The sequence below is a fragment of the Pseudonaja textilis genome, chromosome 5 (assembly GCF_049901715.1).
Source record: "Pseudonaja textilis isolate UNSWEBS1 chromosome 5, rPseTex1.2, whole genome shotgun sequence".
Lineage (NCBI taxonomy): Eukaryota > Metazoa > Chordata > Lepidosauria > Squamata > Elapidae > Pseudonaja > Pseudonaja textilis.
The window spans coordinates 73,677,566-73,696,768 of record NC_141994.1 but is presented as its reverse complement, the minus strand read 5'-3'; the positions used below and the strand labels follow the sequence as shown (position 1 = coordinate 73,696,768).

At 46.9% G+C, this 19,203-nt stretch overlaps 1 protein-coding gene across 1 annotated transcript in view; it reads right to left on the bottom strand.

Annotated features, from left to right (window-relative positions):
* Window positions 1–4,447: 4,447 nt before the first annotated feature.
* Window positions 4,448–19,203, bottom strand: part of LOC113450988 (uncharacterized) — a 45,421-nt gene continuing 30,665 nt past the window's right edge. The window contains exons 11-20 of the mRNA XM_087935368.1: window positions 18,556–18,739; window positions 17,348–17,447; window positions 16,245–16,366; window positions 15,943–15,980; window positions 14,075–14,187; window positions 11,700–11,848; window positions 10,463–10,557; window positions 8,608–8,686; window positions 6,166–6,274; window positions 4,448–4,995 (exon numbers count right to left, since the gene is read on the bottom strand). Of these exons, the coding sequence (XP_087791494.1) occupies window positions 4,922–4,995; window positions 6,166–6,274; window positions 8,608–8,686; window positions 10,463–10,557; window positions 11,700–11,848; window positions 14,075–14,187; window positions 15,943–15,980; window positions 16,245–16,366; window positions 17,348–17,447; window positions 18,556–18,739 (1,063 nt within the window). The 3' untranslated portion in view covers window positions 4,448–4,921. The remainder of the gene's footprint in view (window positions 4,996–6,165; window positions 6,275–8,607; window positions 8,687–10,462; window positions 10,558–11,699; window positions 11,849–14,074; window positions 14,188–15,942; window positions 15,981–16,244; window positions 16,367–17,347; window positions 17,448–18,555; window positions 18,740–19,203) is intronic.

The following is a 19,203-nucleotide window of genomic DNA, read 5'->3' as shown; positions in this document are numbered from 1 at the left end:
ATATTCTCTCGAAATAGTCTTGTCCATAGCCATTCCCAAGAAAGGCCATGTCCTAGTTGATGTGTCTCACATCTTTTAACAATCCCATAATTCCTTTGGGGGTGTGTGTTGGAGTCTGGGCAACTGATTGGAGCTAGCGGGAATGTTTTACTGGCCGGATGCTTTTTCTGTCACCAGTGTGGAGTTTTGTTCAGCAGATGTATTCTCAGTGTGCCCAGAGAGAGAACTATCTGCCTTTTTAAAATTCAATCATCTAATTTTATCGACTCCATAATCCCTTGGGTGGAGTCTGGGCAACTGAATGGAGCTAGCAGAGTGATTACTGGCCGGATGCCCTTCCTGTCACCAGTGTGGAGTTTTGTTCAGGAGAAATATTGCGCCCAGAGAGAGAAATATCTGCTTCTACCTAGGATTGAACCCACAGCCTCCTGATGGTGAGGCAAGAGCTCCACCTCTAGGCCACCGCACCACTCAGCTGGTGTGTCTCATGCATGAGCAAAATCCCCAATACAGGAAGTCCTTGACTTACGACTACAACGGAGCCCAAATTTTCCGGTTGCAAAGTGAGAAAATAGTGAAGTGAGTTAGGTTACGACTTTTCTTGCTACATTGGTTAAGTGAATCAGTGCAACGTTTAGTAACCTGGTTGTTAAGTGAATCCAACTTCCCCCTTGATTTTGCTTCATCGCAAAAGGATCAGGTGACACTGGGGCACTGCAACTGTCATAAGTACAAGTCAGTTGCCAAGCATCGGAATTTTCATCACGTGACCCTGGAAAAGCTGCAACGGTCATAAGTGCGAGGAATGGTCCTGAGTCCCTTGGTAACGTCAGTCACTAAGCGAGCTTTTGTAAGTCTAAGGATCTCCGCAAACCATGAAGTGCAGGTAGTCCTCAACTTACAACAGTTCATTTAGTGACTGTTCAAAATGATAGCACTGAAAAAAGTGACTTATGACTGTTTTTCAAAGTTATGACCATTGCAGCCTCCCCAGGATCATGTATGTCATCAAAATTCAGACCATTGTTTACTGACTCACATTTATGACGGTCACAGTATCCTGGGGAGGTCAAGCGATCCCCTTTTGTGACCTTCTGACATAGCAAAGTCAATGGGGAAGCTTTGATTCACTTAACGACTGGGTCACTAACTTAATACAACTGCGGTGATTCCCTTAACCAACGAGGCAAGGCAGGGCCGTGAAATGGGGCAAAACTCATTTAAGCATCTCGCTTAGCAACAGAATTTTCAGGTTCCTGTGTCGTAAGTCGAGGACTACCTTTATTGCTGCGAACACTAGTTGCCTTTTGGGGAAAAAAAACAACCCAGTAACCCTGCCTGCATCTGGACTGTGGTTCTGAATGTTCGTTGGAAATAATTCTGTTAAAATATTATCCGTAACCGGCATCAAACCGTAGCTTGACAAATGATGTTGGTTTGGGGTTGGTTTTTTTTTAAAAAAATATCCTTGGAAACAGCTAATGGTTGTTAGTTCATAATTTCTTTTATTATTTTTTTTGAGAGTGGAAGTGTTGCCTCTGATTTTGGAACCAGTGAGGCTGTGGGAAAAGGGGAGTTTGCATCTCTCTTCATTTTAAGGACGGTTCAAAAGTTCCAGCGGCACTAAAGAAAGCAACTGAATGACATTTTTCACGCTTAACGACCGTTGCAATACGGTCACAGGATTGAAATAATCACCCTAACCCTAACCCAAACCCTCTCATGCAAACCAAACCCTGTTCGGCTGAGCTATGATTGAATGCAATGCAGGGGGTGGGAATTCGACCAGTTCGGACCTGTTTGAGTGAACTGGGTGTTAAGTTTCCGTCTGGTTCGCTGAACCAGTATTTCAGCCAACCGGCTGGCCACACCCGCCCTGCCCCATCCCTCCCAGGAGTCTCCACACAGCCCATTTTCCATGCAGGTAAGTGCAGGGGCTGCGCGGAGGCTCTGGGAGGGGGAAAAAAACAGCCCTCGTGGATAAACCGGAAGTTGCAAAATGGGCTGGTTTCCGGTCTCCAGTTGGCCTCCAGAGCCTGGGGGAGGCCATTTTCAACCTCCCAGAAGCTCGGGCAAGGCCTCCAGACCCTTAGGAAGGCATAAAACAAGGGTCCGAAGGCCTACCCCGGGCCTCTGGGAAGTTGAAAATGGCCTTCCGCGCCGCGGGCTCTGAAGGCCCACTGGAAGCCAGAAACAGGCTTGTTTCCGAAGTTCCGGTAGGCCAAGTCCACCATGGCCACGTTCATCCAGCAACCGGGTAGCGAACCGGTCGCTGGGATTTTGGAATCCCGCCCCTGATGCAATGGCCAAATTCCCAAAATGGGTTGATACGTGGATTGGGAAGGACACACTTCCTGTCAGGATTCTGGCAGTGACTCCCATTTCAATCTTGTCTTGAGCTGAACTTCCAAAACTTAAAAATATGATTTATTGGGAGTAAACATGTCCGGCACTGCTTGGGTGTAGCCGACTCCGAGATGCATCATTCATTGTCGTCCTTGAGCCTGGTTTCCCCCCTGCCCGGATGTATCGTAATTCTTATCCTCCAATGGGATACCTCCATAGCCCAGAGTCATCAATCAGGCTCTCCGGTTAGAATTTTACCCGGCAGAAACTTCAGTCGCCTAGTTACTATCTTTGGAAACATTTATGGAATACACTTTCGGTTTGCAAGCTGCCGCACTACTCCCCCCTCCCTTTCTGTTGGCAACTCCAAAAAGACCCTAGAAATATTTTATGAGTTGACAGAAAGATTGCGAGTCCAGGACTACCTGTAATGCTTTTCTGCTCTATCCTGGTTTCGGACTTCTTGCACCTCGAATTGTCCTCGAATTACAACCATGAATGGCATCACAATATTTGCTGGTAAACAAGGATTGTTAAGTGAGTCACGCCTGATTTTACAGGTAGGCCTGAACTCACCACACTTCATTTAGTGACCATTCAAAGTTACAACGGCACTGAAAAAAAAGCAGCTTAAGACGCTTTTCACGCTTGCGACCCTCACAATAGACCTGTGATCACGTGATCAAAATTTGGATGCTCGGCAATTGGCTATTTATGATGCAGCATCCCGGATTTACGACTTTCTTGACAAGTCAACGAGGAAGTCCAATTTGCTTTCCAACCACGGGAATTCACAACTCCAGGGATTCACTTAGCAACTCTGGCAAGAACGGTTGCAAAATGAGGCGAAATCCACCTAGTAACTCAGCGTGAAATTTTAAGTACAACTGTGGTGGTAAGTCGAAACCTACCTGTACTGACCCGAATGTCCTTTAGTTTTAATCCTAACTTAGGTACGTGTTGCGTTTAATTTGTAGCTTTAATCCTAATTTTTTAAATAGGTGTTGTATTTCTGTGACCTGTTTTATATTAATTTGACTTGCTCAGCTTGAATGCGACATGACTAGAACGAGAAGGTGTTTCTGACGTGAAGAAAGACAGAAGATCTGTGGTGGGAGCTCTGTCTCAACTTCCTTAGTTGGTCGTTCAAGGGTTTGCCGGAACCTTCTGCAGCTCCCACTCCAATCTTTAAATAATACTAGATCTTAGACTTATATACCGCTTCAGAGGCCTCTCTAAGTGGTTTACAGCAGTGGTTCCCAACCTTTTTTGTACCAGGGACCAGTTTTACGATTATTCATTCTTTGCGGGCCGGTACAAAATGATCCAGCCAGCCGTCCCCCCGCTTCTCCCCGCCACCTTCAACTCCTCCTTTGTACTTTCTCGTGGTTGATGGGCTTTTCGGGCTCTTTCTTAATCTCCTCCTGAGTAATGCGAGATTCCACCGCCATGGGGACGGCTCTTCGTTCGAAGCCGCCCCACCGCCCTTCGACGAAACTCAGGCGCGACGATTCCCTCAGCACCCAAACGCCGCTTTCCAACCGACGACCAACAAGCTCACCCGGAAGCACTTTCTCAAGCGCCGTCGAAACAAGATGGCGGTGCACAAGCAAAATAGGCGGCCCGGTACAAAATAATCCACGGACCGGGCCCGGTCCAGGGCCCGGTGGTTGGGGACCACTGGTTTACAGAGTCAGCTTATCACCCCCTCATTGAGTCCTCATTTTACCCACCTGGGAAGGATGAGTCAACTTGGGAGCCAGTCAGGATCAAACTCCTGGATGTGGGCAGAGTTAGCCTGTAATACTGCATTTTAACTACTGCGCCACCACAGCTCCTTATACATGGATGGATGGATGGATAAAATAGATGATGGATGGATGGATGGACAGACAAATGATAGACGATATAGATTATGGATCTTTCCTCTGCCAGCCATGGGTGGACTACAACTCCCAAAATTCCTGAGGAATTCCTGGCTGAGGAATTCTGGGAGCTGAAGTCCACCTGTCGTAAAGCAGCCAAGGTTGGAGACCCCAGTCTTACTTCTCCCACGATGGGTACGAAACAAAAAATACCGTCAGCAACGTGCGCCAAAGGATACGTTCAAAACCCACCTTCCTTTATTTTGTGCTCTGTCTCAAGATCAGGGGTGGCTCGACTTGTGGGGTGGGGGGGAAGACACACCTTTGCCCTCACTGGGCGGGGCTGTCACACGGCAAACCCTTGAGAGGTAGCTATGACGAAATGAGGACCCCCGTCCCCAAATCCGCCTTCAAAATCCCCAGCCGCTCTTGCCCGTCGGGAGCCGACGCTGCTGTTTTTCGGCGCCCCAAACTCTTCGTTGGTCACCGAGCGTTGGCCGTCATCCTCTGCAGCTCCTAACCCTGACCTGGGTGGGATTTTTGAAAGCGGGAAGGACCCCCCGAAAAAATTTGTGAGCTGGACGGGCCGCCTTGGAGAAAACGCTTATCAAGGTGTTTAAAAAGTTCGTCTCTACGAGACGGGTCATGGCTCGAGGCGCTGGCGGGAAGCGACTGCGACCGAGAGGTGGGAAGCCCAACGGACCGTCAGCTCAGCAGCCAGCAGGAGAAGGAGCAAAATAATACACAGCCATGAGGATAAAATAGACCATCACCAGCACGGTACCTGGGTGGGAGAGAGAAAACAAGGAGACAAGTTGACCCTCTGTAGACATGGACATTGGGTGACATTGGTGCAGCCATTCTCAGCTCGAAATTTCCCCAAGGATGTTTAGCAATAGCCCTTAAACATATATGCCGCTTCACAGGGCTTTCACAGCCCTCTCTAAGCAGTTGACAGAGTCAGCCTCTTGCCCCCAACAATCAGGGTCCTCATTTTACCCACCTCGGATGGATGGATGGCTTGAGCCAGTCAGGATCAAACTGCTGGCAGTGGGCAATGAGTTAACCTGCTATACTGCATTCTAGTCACTGTGCCACCAGAGCCCGTCCTTCCTTCCTTCCTTCCTTCCTTCCTTCCTTCCTTCCTTCCTTCCTTCCTTCCTTCCTTCCTTCCTTCCTTCCTTCCTTTCCTCTTCCTCCCTCAACACTTACCAATAGCCCTTAGACTTATATACATTGCTTCACAGGGCTTTTGCAGCCCTCTCAACACTCGGGGTCCTTTTTTTCACCCACCTCGGAAGGACGGAACCACTAACCACTGGGTCACCACTGCCCTTCCTTCCTTCCGTCCTTCCGTCCTTCCTTCCTTCCTTCCTTCCTCCCCTTTTCTTCCTTCCTTCCTTCCTTTGCCTTTCTCTTCCTTCCTTCCTCTTGTCCTTTTCTTTTCCTTCCTTCCTCTTATCTATTTCTCTCCTCTTCCTTCCTTCCTTCCTTCCTTTTTCCTTCCTTTCCTTCCTTTCCTTCCTTTCCTTCCTTCCTTCCTTCTTAGCAAAAGCCCTCAGACTTATATGCCACTTCACAGATCTTTCCAGTGCTCTCTAAGCGGTTTACAGAGTCAGCCTCTTTCCCCCAACAATCTAGGTCCTCATTTGACTGACCTCGGAAGAACCTAGAATCCTCTTTCTCCTCCCCCTTTTTCTCCTCCTCCTCCTCCTCCTCCTCTTCTTTGTCTCCTCCCCTTTCCCCTCCTCCTTCTCCTTCTTCTGATCCTCCTCCTCCTTTCTGTAAACCCACCTCCCTCCTAGCTCTGATGATGTTTCCTAGTTGGGTCATGAAACATCTGGAAGAAAACCAAAAACCTATCAGGCTCAAAGAGCACCAGGGACCTCACAGCTCAACCCCGAGCTACCGACATTATGTTCTCTTGCAATCAATGTCCGTCAAAAGTTCTCACCTTGGAAGTAATCACACTTGCCATCCATGAAGATGTAATTCATGAGCACCACACTGAACATGCTGGCGTAGACGTGGAGGTCGCTGAAGACCAGGATGAAGTCGGTGGGCTGCTCCGAAGGAAAGGAACGGGTCAATCTCCAAGCAGCCCCAAGGACCGAGGGCTGAAGTACCAACAGCCTCTTTTGCTTTTACAGTATTTTTTTAAATTAAAGTTGCCAAACTTTAATAAGACAAACTAAGAAATAAAAGAAAGAAAGAAAGAAAGAAAGGAAGGAAGGAAGGAAGGAAGGAAGGAAGGAAGGAAGGAAGGAAAGAGAGAAGGAAGGAAGGAAGGAAGAAAAGAAAGAGAGAGGAAAGAAAGAAAAGAAAGAGAGAAAGAAAAAGAAAGAGAGAAAGAAAAAGAAAGAGAGAAAGAAAATAAAGAAAAGCGAGAGAGAAAGTAAGAAAGTAAAGGAAAAGAGAAAGAAGAAAAAGAAAGAAAAGAAAGGAAAGAAAGAAAGAAAAGTGAGAAAGTAAGTAAAGAGAGAAAGAAGAGAGAAAGAAAGAAAGGAAAGAAAGAAAAAGAAAGAGAAAGAAGAAAGAGACAGAGAGAAAGAAAGAAAAGAGAGAAAGAAAAAAAAGGAAGAAAGAGAAAGAAAAGAACGAAAGAAAAGAAAGTAAGAAAGGAAAGAAAGAGAAAAAGAGAGGAAAGAAAGTAAGAAAGAAAAAGAAAGAGAAAAAGAAGAGACAGAGAGAAAGAAAGAAAAGAGAAAGAAAAGAGAAGAAAAGAGAAAGAAAGTAAAGAAAGAGAGAGAAAGAAAGAGAAAGAAAGAAAGAGAGAGAAAGAAAGAAAGAAAGAAAGAGAGAGAAAGAAGGAAAGAAAGGGTAATCTGTGACTTATGACCACTCATTCAAAGTCCATTCAAAATTATAGTGATGCTGAACGAAGAGACATATGACACACACACCCCGCCTAAACTTATCACCATTGCAGTGCCTCCTGCACCTCCCCCTGTCATGTGATCGCAACCTGGACAATCCTGGCTACCCGTTTGGGTTTACAATGATGGGTTGCCAAGCCAATAGCCATCATGTGATCATCATTTGCCATCTTCTTGGCTGTCTTCCAACAAAAGTCTGCTGTGGCTTCCGGCTCCCTTCAGCAGGCCATTCTTTAGCTCCATCCACTGACCAGCTGTGTTGGGGAAAACCAGGTTGTGATTGTAGAAGGAGGTCACCTTACGACCTGTTTTGTGACTGCCAGGACTTAGTTACGGTCATAAGTTGAGGACTACCGGTAAAGGAAAGAGAGGGGGGAAAAAGGACAAAAGAACACACAAGAAAGAGACTCCATCCTCGCTCAAGGCAGGTATAAATTATGCTTTAGCTTGGCAAGATGGATGTCAGGCTCTCCAAACCAAGAAAGACATCTTGTGATTCTTTTTCCAAGCAATTTCTTTGTTGTTCCCCGCCTGTAGACAAGAATCTTGCCAAGCGAAAGCATGCTAACATTCCTATGAAGCATTTACTCTAGGAACTACTGAGGAGGCGCTGTCTTCCCCTTCTTTCTCACACACAAGCTATCTGATCTGAGTTGCTCCTCTGGGATGCAGTCCCTCCCTCTTGGAATCTGGAGAACAAGAGAGGGAGGGAGGGAGGGAAGGAAGGAAGGAAGGAGAGAGAGGAGGAAAGGGAGGGAGGAAAGGAAAGGAAGGAGAAAGAGAAGGAGAGAGTGAGGAGGGAAGGAAGGAGGAGGGAGAGAAAGGGAGGAAAGGAAAGGAAGGAAAAAGAGGGAAAGAGCAAGGAAGGAAGGAAAGGAAAGGAAGGAAGGAGAAAGGGAAGAAGAATGAGGAATGAAGGAGGGAAAGAGCAAGGAAGGAAGGAATAGGAAGGAAGGAAGGAAGAAGAGCGTGAGGAAGGAAGGGAAAGGGAAGGAAGAAGAAAGGGAAGGAGAGAGCAGGGAGGAAGGAAGAAAAATGAAGGAAGAAAGGGAGGGAGGGAGGGAGAAGAGAGGGAAGAAAGGAGAGAGAAATGAAGGAAAAGGGGAAGGGAGGGAGGATCAAGGTTGTAAAAACTCAGAAAGACACTGCCAGACTAAAAGCATGCTAACACCCCATCAAACATATACTCTGGGATCTGTTGAGGAGGAACTGTCTTCACCCTCTTTCTCACACACAAACTATCTGATGTTTGTTGTCTCTTGCTCCCCTGGAATGCAGCCCCTCCCTTCTGGGCATCCAGACCAGATAATCCCTATTCCAGGGAGACACGAGGAGAGACCCAGACTGAGAATCAGAAGGTTGGGCTGCCTTTCCAGGATCTGGAGAGAGGAAAGACCTCAGAGGAGCTGAGATATTGTTCCACCATTGCATTGGAGCACTCCGCAGCTCCATTCGTAGCCGGATGGTGTGCAGTAGGTTAGTGGGAACCCTGACATGCAGCTTCTCCCTCAGTTACTCACGTAAAATACGGTGAAGAGCACCAGGATGGGTATTTGCAACATGCAGACTTGAACAGCGATGCAGTTCCCGATCTCAATGCTTCAAAAGGAGGACACAGAAGAGGACATGTGTGAGGTGCAGTTCAGAAACTGCGGATATGCTTCCCATAATCCCCTGCTACCGGAGACCCTGCTCGGGCAGGGACATCCTCCAGCTGGATTTGTACATTTCCAGTTCCCAACCATTTCTACACTGGGCATTTTGATGGGGGCAGGCATTGATATCTATGGGTAGCATCAGACCTATTTTCCCCATAAAAGGAAATGTCACACCCCCGTCCGAGTCTGAATCTGCGAGTGGGGATGGGAAGATAAGCTGGAACAAGAGCCAATAGAGATCGAGGGGCGGCTCCATTGACTTTGGAGGAAACTGGGGAAGGGCAGAGTCAGTCCATCAGGATTGGGACGGCTTGTAGACAGGGAGCAACAGGGTCAAGATAAGCATGAGAGACAGAACTCAGGCGAAGAGTAAGGACCCCCCTCCTGATCTGACTGTGTGTGGAGGAAACGGGGGAAGGGCACAGTCCGGCTGAGCATTCAGAGGAAGACCCAGGCCCACCCCCTCTTCATCCTAGGGCACGCAGGGAGGAACAGAGAAGGGAGCAACGTGGATTATGGGGGAGAAAAGGGCCCTGATTCCCTTCATTAGCTGCAGTTGGAAAAACAGGATATAAGTGGGGTGGTTTGCAGACAGCTCCTTGCTGGAAGCAAAGCATGCTTTATTTTTGTGGAGGTTTATCTGGGTTTTGGCATCCTCCCAACTGTGGTTGCTGCGTTATCCTTTGAAAGTCTGCAATTTATCATCCTGGCCCGTTGTGTTATTTAATTCAGTGTGGTTTGTGTGTTTTTTTTTTTAAATTTCTAATTATCTTTACTTTGGGTTCAGACTGCATTTACTCCCTTCGTAGACTCTTTTTGGAAGAGTCTGATCTTCAGCTGAGGATAATTGGACATTGGGGGCCAAGTTGGAGGCATTAAATGGAATTTATTCTACTTTAGTGACTTTGTTATTTTTGTGTCACGCTCCTTTGGGTCATCACCAGGGGTGGGATTCTACAGGTTCTCACCTATTCGCTAGAACCTGTTGTTCACTTTCTAAGCAGTTCGGAGAACCAGTTATTGGAAGAAATCTCCTTTTGTTTTTTTCCAACCTTCTTATATTCTTGGCAGTATGCCTAGACTTACTGTCTCGGAAGGAGATTTATTTTCCTTTTGGTGGTATTTTCTTAAAGGGGAAGGGTTGTTTTAAGTTTTTTACAGCGCTGTTGGGGGGGAAATACTCCCCTGTTGGTGTTAGCACTTTGAAGAAATAATCAAATAATGAAGCAGAACTGCCAGAAAGAAGCTTTTAATGACAAAAAAACCAAGATGGGTGACATTCAGCAAGGCTTCTTGGCTAGCTAGAAAGATTGACATTCAAACGTGACTTTACATACCCTTTTTGAGTTTTGGTCTAAAACTGGTGACCATTCAAAGTTACAATGGCACTGAAAAAAAGTGATTTATGACCCTTTTTCACACTTATGACCATTGCAGCATCCCCACTGTCCTGAGAGGCCAGGCGAGGAAAAAAACGCCCCTTGACGTGAGTGATGTCAAGTTGGCCACGCCCACCCAGTCGTATGACCAGCAAGCCATGCCCACCAACTAAGCCACGCCCACAGAACCAGTTTTTTTTTTTAAATAAAATCGAATCCCACCCCTGGTCATCACATGATCTATCCCAATGTTCAAAAACCAAGGACGGCCTTCAAAGGGAGACTTCACAACCGGTTCTTATCAGATCAACAAAACTCAGCAGAAGGACATTACCTACCTCAAACTGAGATTGTTCTGCAAAGCAAATTGGATCCCGTTGATCAACTCCGGAATCTCGGGCACCATGGCCAGCACAGTCACGCCAATGAAATACTGGAAGACGAGGCGAGAACTCACGGTTAGATCCGCCTCGACACCAGGGGATCAATCACCAGCATTCAACAAAGGGCTTGGACGAGGCGGTGGGTTTTCAGCAGACTTCAAGCCACAATCTGGCAGACAGCTAACAATCATAAGTTACTGATGGAAGAGAATATTTGTCGCTCAGGGTTGAACTGTGGGGGTCTCTCTCCTTGGTGTACTCGGAGCTTGATGGGTTTCTTGCAGACGTTTCGTGACCCAACTAGGTAATATCCTTGGTGCGAGGAGGATTGGGGTTTGTGGAGGAGGAGGATTGTGATGTCCTGGGTGCTAAGCTTGGTGGGTTTTCTTGAAGATGTTTCAACAATCAATGCTTTAGCGCTGATGATGTTACCTCGCTGGGTCATGAAATGTCTACCAGCAAACAGCTAACCTCAGAGAACACAAAAAAGGTCCACAGTCGTGGTCATCATCTTCGTCGTACTCTTCCTCTCTGCAAACCCCACTCTCTACTAGCACTGATCATGTTGCCTAGTTGGGTCATGAAACGTCTGCAAGGAAACCACCCAGCTCAGAGGGCATCATGGACCCCACAGCCCTCCCTCCCTCCCTTCCTTCCTCTCTCCCCCTTTTTCCTTCCTTCCTTCCTTTCTCCTCCCCCCTCCTTCCTTCCTCTCTCTCCTTCCTTCCTTCCTTCCTCTTTCTCCTCCCTCCCTCTCCTTCCTTCCTCTCTCCCCTTCCTTCCTTCCTTCCTTCCTTTCTCCTCCCTCCCCTCCCTTCCTCTCTCCGTTTTCCTTCCTTCCTTCCTTCCTTCCTTCCTTCCTTCCTTCCTTCCTCTTTCTCCTCCCTCCCTCCTCCCTTCCTCTCCTTCCTTCCTTCCTTCCTTCCTTCCTTCCTTCCTTCCTTCCTTCCTTCCACAAACCCCACTCCCTTCTAGCATGGATGATGTTACCTAGTCAGGTCCTGAAACGTCTGCAAGAAAACCACCCAGCTCAGAGAGCACCAAGGACCCCACAGATCATCCGTTGACCTGGAAACGATGAGAATTTCCCGCCCGCCGGTCATCGTTCCGCCGATCTCCCACCCGTGGGGGGCACCTTCTCAAGGAGCATCTCAGGGACTTTGCCCAGGGCCTCCTTCCTCTCCCTCCTTACCTGAGAGACCGGCGAGTTGTTCAGAATGGGGCTGATGTGCTCGGTGGCCAGATCTGCACAGGCGGACATGCCTAGAGTGGCCACCAGAAGAATGACCATGGCTCTCCAGCGAGACCAATGGACCACTGCACTGTGATGGCGACTGGGCACTACGAGAAAGCCAGAAAAAGAGGCCTCAGGGGAAGTGGGCTTTCCTCATCTCTGGCTCAACGTGGACCCCGCCCCCCAGGAAAAGTTTGCAAAGAAACAGCAACCCCGCAAAAAGTTTATTTCCACGTCAAGGTGTGTGAAATGAACACTTTAGGGGGGCCAATCCTTTAGATGTGAAATTACCAAGAGATAATTGAACAATAAGAAAGAGCTTTATTGAGCTTGTGCAAAAGGAACCTCTGTGCTCTTATAGGCATCTCTCTGGTTGTTGGGGAAAAAAACTCCTTTTTTTTCCCCCACTTTACAGGGCTAATCCTGTAAGGAAGGCAAGAAGGAAATATTCTGGTGTTGCTTCCAGCCTAATATCGAAGAACTGTTGAGGACACTAGAGATGATATTGATATGAGAAGTATAACAACTGGACCAAACATCACTATGAAGGAGGTGAACATGTAATAAAAATAGCGAAAACAAGAAAAGCCACAGGACCTAATGATACCCCAGTAGAAATTTTAAAATTGCTAGTTCTGTTCTGTTCTTATTCTATTCTATTCTATTCTATTCTATTCTATTCTATTCTATTCTATTCTATTCTATTCTATTCTATTCTATTCTATTCTATTCTATTCCGTTCTAATTCTATTCCGTTCTAATTCTATTCCGTTCTGTTCTATTCCGTTCTGTTCTATTCTATTCTATTCTATTCTATTCTATTCTATTCTATTCTATTCTATTCTATTCTATTCTATTCTATTCTACTCTACTCTACTCTACTCTACCCTACCCTACCCTACCCTACCCTACCCTACCCTACCCTTCCTTACCCTACCCTATCCTATCCTATCCTATTCTCTCCATCCTCTTGGGCAGTTACATCCAACTGTGGTTAATGTTATTTTTTAAAAAATAACGTTTTATTTGGGTTTTCAACACACAAAATACAAGTAAAACATCTTCTCCTTCCCCTTTTTACCCCCGTGTCTCTCTAGTTCTAATTCTCTCTTCTGCATTTCCCTCTAAACTGTGGTTAACATGATTAACGTCAGCATAGCATCTGTTTTCTTGACCTGCCAACCGTTTTCCCTTGACCTGCCAACTAATCATTGGTGGGATTCAACCGGTTGTTAACTTTCTGAGCAGTTTGGTGAACTGGTGGTTGGAAGAAATCATTAGGGCGGAGGACTGGTTGTTAATTATTTGAATCCCACCACTGCAATTAATGTCCTAACTGGAAATATGCTAATTTATTTTATTTTTTATTTTATTTTTATTTATTTGATTTGTCAGTCGCTTACAAGAGAATAGGTATAAGTATTAAAAACATGAGTAAGAATATAGGAAACAGGTACGAATAAATGGGGACAATAGGACAGGGACGGTAGGCACGATGGTGCACTTATACACACCCCCTTACAGGTCTCTTAAGAATGGGGTGAGGTCAATAGTGGATAGTTTGAGGTTAAAGGAGTGGGGGGGGTTAGAGGATGTAACAACAGAGTCAGGTAGTGCATTCCAGGTATTGACCACCCTGTTGCTGAAGTTGTACTTTCTGCAATCGAGTTTGGAGCGGTTTACGTTGAGTTTGTATCTGCTGTGTGCTCTTGTATTGTTGCGGTTGAAGCTGAAGTAGTCACTGACTGGTAGGACATTGTAGCAGATAATTTTGTGTATTACGCTTAAGTCCAACCGTAGGCGGCGTAGTTCAAGGTTCTCCAAGCCCAAAATTTCATCAATTTCAAAACTTTGATAGCCTTGTTATTGTCTTACAAGTGAACCTTCTTACACCATGTCTTACTTAATAACGCCTCCTTAGAGCTTCTTAGGTGAAATAAGGACCAGATATGGGGTTACTATTGGTCTGTCATTTACCGGGATAATTCTTACTTCTCACAAGGTGGAAGGAAAGTAGGGCTCAGGTCACAGGTTGCAGTCAAACTGAGGAAAGTTGGATTGAAAATTCCCTGTTCCCGATGGACAAGTCCCTCCGACACACCTGGGTTGCCCTGCCCAAAAGGCCAAGCGGTCCTTGAATTATAACCATTTGTTTAATGGCCATTCGAAGTTACAACGGCTCTGGGAAAAAAAGCGACTTAGGACCGTTTTCCACACTTACAACCGTGGGTCAAAAAAGATCCACAAAAGATGACTGGCAACGGATTCAATCCTCAACTTACAACCGAACTCTGTTTAGTGACCGGTGCCCTCAAGGGGCCGAGACAACTTACTGTGGCAGTCGCTGATGAGGATGTCGTAGATGTGGGAGTGAGTCTTCAGGGTGAAGATGAGCCCGATGAAATATGCAGCCGGGAGCATCAAGGACACCGTGTACACCAGAGGTCTGTCATGTGAGAAAGCAAGATGAGGAATATAGAACGATGAAGCTGGAAGGGACCTGGGAGATCTTCTAGTCCAACCCCTCGCTCAAGCAGCAGTCTCTGTCCCATTCCAGACAAGTGTCCACCGAGTCCAGTCGTCCCCAAACTTGGCAATTGACTTCAATTCCCAGAATTCTCCAGCCAGCCCAGCTTGCTCTCTTGTAATCCCGTCCTCTGCAATCTCTCTCCACTTTAGAGGTTAAGAGAAAAAAAGGAAATGGACGCGGCTGGCTGGAGAATCCTGGGAGTTGAACCCCACAAGTCTTAAAAGTTGCCAAATTTGGAGACTTCTGGTCTCCTCTCTTCTTAAAAACCTCCAGTGATCGAGCGCCGACTACTCCTGGTGGCGAGAAGTTCCACTGGATAATTGTCCTCCCTGTCAGGAAGTTTAATTCCAGGTTGTTTTTCTCCTTGGTTGGTTTCCTTCCCCAGGACTATCCACCGAGCCAGAAATGTTTTTGACTAACTTCCTGATTTGGGTGGGGGGCCTTCTGGATGGGCTGGGACTACAGCTCCCATATTCCTTGACAGCTGGGGTTTGGTCATTGTAATCCCAGCCGTCTACAGGCTCCCACTTCGGAGAAGTTTGGCTCAGGCAGATTATCAGACAGGGGTGTCCAACCTTGGCCACTTTTAAGACTTGTGGACTTCAATTCCCAGAATTCCCCAGCCAGCATGCGACTAGCTCTACTAAGGTGATCTGATGGGTTGCTAAACTAAGTGTTTTGTCAGAACAAGGTTACACAAAGAAGTCCCCAACTCTTCTGACCAATCATTGGAAGGGAGGAAGAGCATGTCAACGTGGAGAGTTAGTTTGGTCTAGGAGTTGGTGAGTTCTAGTCCCGCATGAGCCATGAAAGCCGGCTGGGTGACTTTGGGCCAGTCCCTCTCTCTCAGCCCAGCCCACCTACGGGGTTGTGGCTGTGAGGAAAATCACAAAGTTGTATTGGATCATTTGTAAGCTACCTAGAGATAAGGAAGAGGGATGGCACAGAAATGTAATAAATAAATAAATATGTTTGCCACTTTGAGTCATTTGTAAATGTAATAAAGGCGGCGTGCAAATAAATGAACATAGAGATAAAAATAAAATAAAACAATAAAATAAAATATAAAATAATAATATAATTATAATATTAACATATAATTCTAATAAAATAAGTTAATAAAATAAGATAAAGTAATAAAATAAAATAAAACAATAAAATAATATATAATATAATATATAATTATATTATTTATTATTTTATTTTAATAATATAAATTAATTATATAATTAATATAATGATATGTAGTCTAATTATAATAATTATAACAATTATATTATAATTATTATAATATAATGTATAATATATAACATATAACATAAACATATAATATATAATATATAGCATAACATAATAAATAACATAATATAGTATCATAACATAACATAACTTAACGTAACGTAACGTAACATAACATAATATATAACGTAACGTAACGTAACGTAACGTAACACAACACAACATAATATATAATGTGACGTAACGTAACGTAACACAACACAACACAACACAATATATAACGTAACGTAACGTAACGTAACATAACATAACGTAACGTAACGTAACACAACACAACACAACATAATATATAATGTGACATGACGTAACGTAACGTAACGTAACGTAACACAACACAATACAACATAACACTTCCCAGCAAGAGCTACTCACTCAATATGGCTGTAGTAGAGAGTCCCATTGTTCTCCATCTACCAAGACCAAAGAAAAGAGTCGGAGATGGCCAGTCAAGACCCCCACATGCAAACCTCCTTTGACACCCCCCCAAAGCAACCCAACAAACTGTTTTCTTCTAAACTGACCAGCTGATGCCACCTTAAGACCCTCAGGTGTGACGGGACTACCAATCCAAGCCTCCCCAGCCCACCTGGGGACCACCGTCCCAACACAGTGGGCAGGTGCCAAGGCAACGCTTTTCCTCGGCGGCTGAAATGGCGCAGGAAGGGCTCGCTCACCAAATCGAAGTGGCAGCTCTGGCAGACGTAGTGCCCGGGGGGATCCTGCTGGGTATAATTCTGGCATTCCCCACAGACCAGCCTCCCGTAGACTTTGGAGAAGAGAGTCGGGGCAAACACACCTGGCAGGGAAATAAAAGGAAGGCGGTGAGGAGCGTTCACCAGCGATGCCAAAACCATCCAGGTCACAGGGCAATTGGCTGATTGGCACAGCACAGAAAATCCCATGTGCCGCAGTCTGGATCCCAGCTCCTTGGGTGTTGTTGTTTTTTAAACGTAATTTTCTTTATCTTTTCATTTTATTCTTTAATTGGACAGGGATGCATATGTATCGGTTATCTATTCATCCATCCATCCATCCATCCCATCATCTCTCATCTCTCACTATCTATCTATCATCCAGCCATCTGGATGCATCAATCCAATCATCTTATCAATCTATCCATCTCTCCACATACCCCGTCTACATATCAATCTATCTATATCCATCTATCTATATCCATCCATATCTATCTATCTATCTATCTATCTATCTATCTATCTATCCCTATCTTGCTCTCACTCTCACTCTCGCTGTCTATCTATATCCATCTATCATATATCTATCCCTCTCTCTCTCCATCTATATCTATCTATCTATCTATCTATCTATCTATCTATCTATCTATCTATCTATCTATCTATCTATCTATCCCTATCTCTCTCTTTCCATCTCTATCTATCTATCTATCTATCTATCTATCTATCTATCCCTCTCTATATCTATCTATCTCGATCTATCTCTATCTATCTATCTATCTATCCCTATCTCTCTCTTTCCATCTATATCTATCTATCTATCTATCTATCTATCTATCTATCTATCTATCTATCATCTATCTATCCTTTCTACCATCCATCCGTCCATCCAACCATCCATCCATCCTGTATTTCAATCATTATCACTGCTGGTATTTTCCACTTCCAGCCTGACCAGAAGCATCGTTCCCAAACTGCGATCTTTCAGCTCTGCATTCTGAACCTGAGACAATCGGAGCCTCCCTAGGACAAAAAAACCCCCCTGAAAGCGTGAAAGGGGGTTTGGACCCCCCCCAAGGCCTCACCTCCCACCGACAGAAAGAGGAGGGCAGAGCTGATCCCGGCCGATCGGCTGTTGAACCTTTGCTCCTGGTGTCGGATGCCGCCAATCACCATGCAGAGGCCCTGTGAGAGAGAGAGAGGGAGGGAGGGAGGGAGAGGGAGAGAGAGAGGGAGAGAGAGAGGGAAAGAGGGAGGAAAGGAAGGAGAGAGGGAGAGATAGAGAGGGAGGGAGGGAGAGGAGGAGAGAGAGGGACGGAGGGAGGGAGGGAGAGGGAGAGGGAAAGAGGAGAGAGAAGAGGGAGGAAAGGAAGGGGAGAGATAGAGGAGGGAGGGAGAGAGAGAGGGGAGGAGGGAGGGAGGGAGAGAGAGAGGGAGGAGAGAGAGGAGAGAGGGAAAGGGAGAGAGAAAGAGGGAGGGAAGGAAGGAGAGAGGGAGAGATAGGGGAGGAGGGAGAGGGAGGGAGGATGAGAGGGAGAAAGGGAGGAAGGGAGAAGAAGGGAGAGGGGAGGGAGTGTGAGAGGGAGGGAAAGAGGGGGGAGGGAGAAGGAGGAAGGGAGGGAAGAGAAGCAGGGAGAGGGAGGGAGAGAGGATGAAAGGGAGAGAGGGAGGGGGAGAGGGAGGGAGAGGGAGAGAGAGAGGGAAAGAGGGAGAGAAAGAGGAAGGAAGGAGAGAGCGAGGGGGAGAGAGGGGAGGGAGAGAGAGGAGGAGGAGGGAGGGAGGGAGGGAGAGAGAGGAGGGAGAGAGGGAGGGGAGAGGAGGGAGGGAGGGAGAGGGAGAGAGAGAGAGGGAAGGAGGGAGACAAAGAGGGAGGGAAGGAAGGAGAGAGGGAGGAGGAGGAGGAGGGGAGAGAGGAGGAGAGGGAGGGAGAGGGAGAGAGAGAGAGGGAAAGAGGGGGAGGGAGGGAAGGAGAGAGGGTGGGAGGGAGAGGGAGGGAGGGATGGGGGAGAGGGAGGGGGAGAGGGAGGAGAGGGAGAGAGAGATGGAAAGAGGGAAAGAAAGAGGGAGGGAGGGAGAGGGAGGGAGAAAGGGATGGAAGGAGAGGGAGGGAGAGAGAGAGAGGAAAGAGGGAGGAAAGGAAGGAGAGAGGGAAGGAGGGAGAGAGGAAAAGAGGGACAGAGGGAGGAGCACTTTCAATCTCCTGGCGCTGAACCTGGGGCAAGTAGGATATCCCCCACCCACCCAAGGCCCAGACTGGAGGCGCCATGGAAGGGGGCCGGGGCCCCAGACCCACCGGGATGAAAAGGACGCAGCCGAGCAGGGTGCCGGTCAGGGCGGACTTGACGATCTCCGCGTAGCACCTGTTCTTCTCCCGGGCGCCCTTGATGAGGGCCGTGATGTAGAAGGTCAGCTCCGTGATGGAGCCAAAGGTGGCGTTGACCACGGCCCCCACCGCGAAGTTGCTTTGGGCCGAGATGCTGGAGGGGAAAGAGGAAGGGGTGGAATGGAGGAGCCCATATGGAGGGCCCTCAGGGAGGAGAAGAAGGGACTAACAGAGTTGGACGGGACCTTGGAGGTCTTCTAGTCCAACCCCGGCTCAGACAGGAAACCCTATGCCATTCCAGACAAATGGCTGTCCAGTCTTTTCTTAAAAACCTCCAATGAAGGAGAAGGAAGGAAGGAAGGAAGGAAGGAAGGAAGGAAGGAAGGAAGGGAGGGAGGGAGGGAGGGAGGGAGGGAGGGAGGGAGGGAGGGGGAGGAGGAAGGAAAGGAAAGAAGGAAGGAAGGGAAAGAAGGAAGGGAAGGGAAGGAAAGGAGGAAGGAAAGAAAGGAAAGAAAGGGAAGGAAGGAAGGAAAGGAAGGAAGGGAGGGAAGGGAGGGAGGGAGGAAGGAAAGGAAGGAAGGGAAGGAAGGAAGGAAGGAAGGAAGGAAGGGAAGGGAG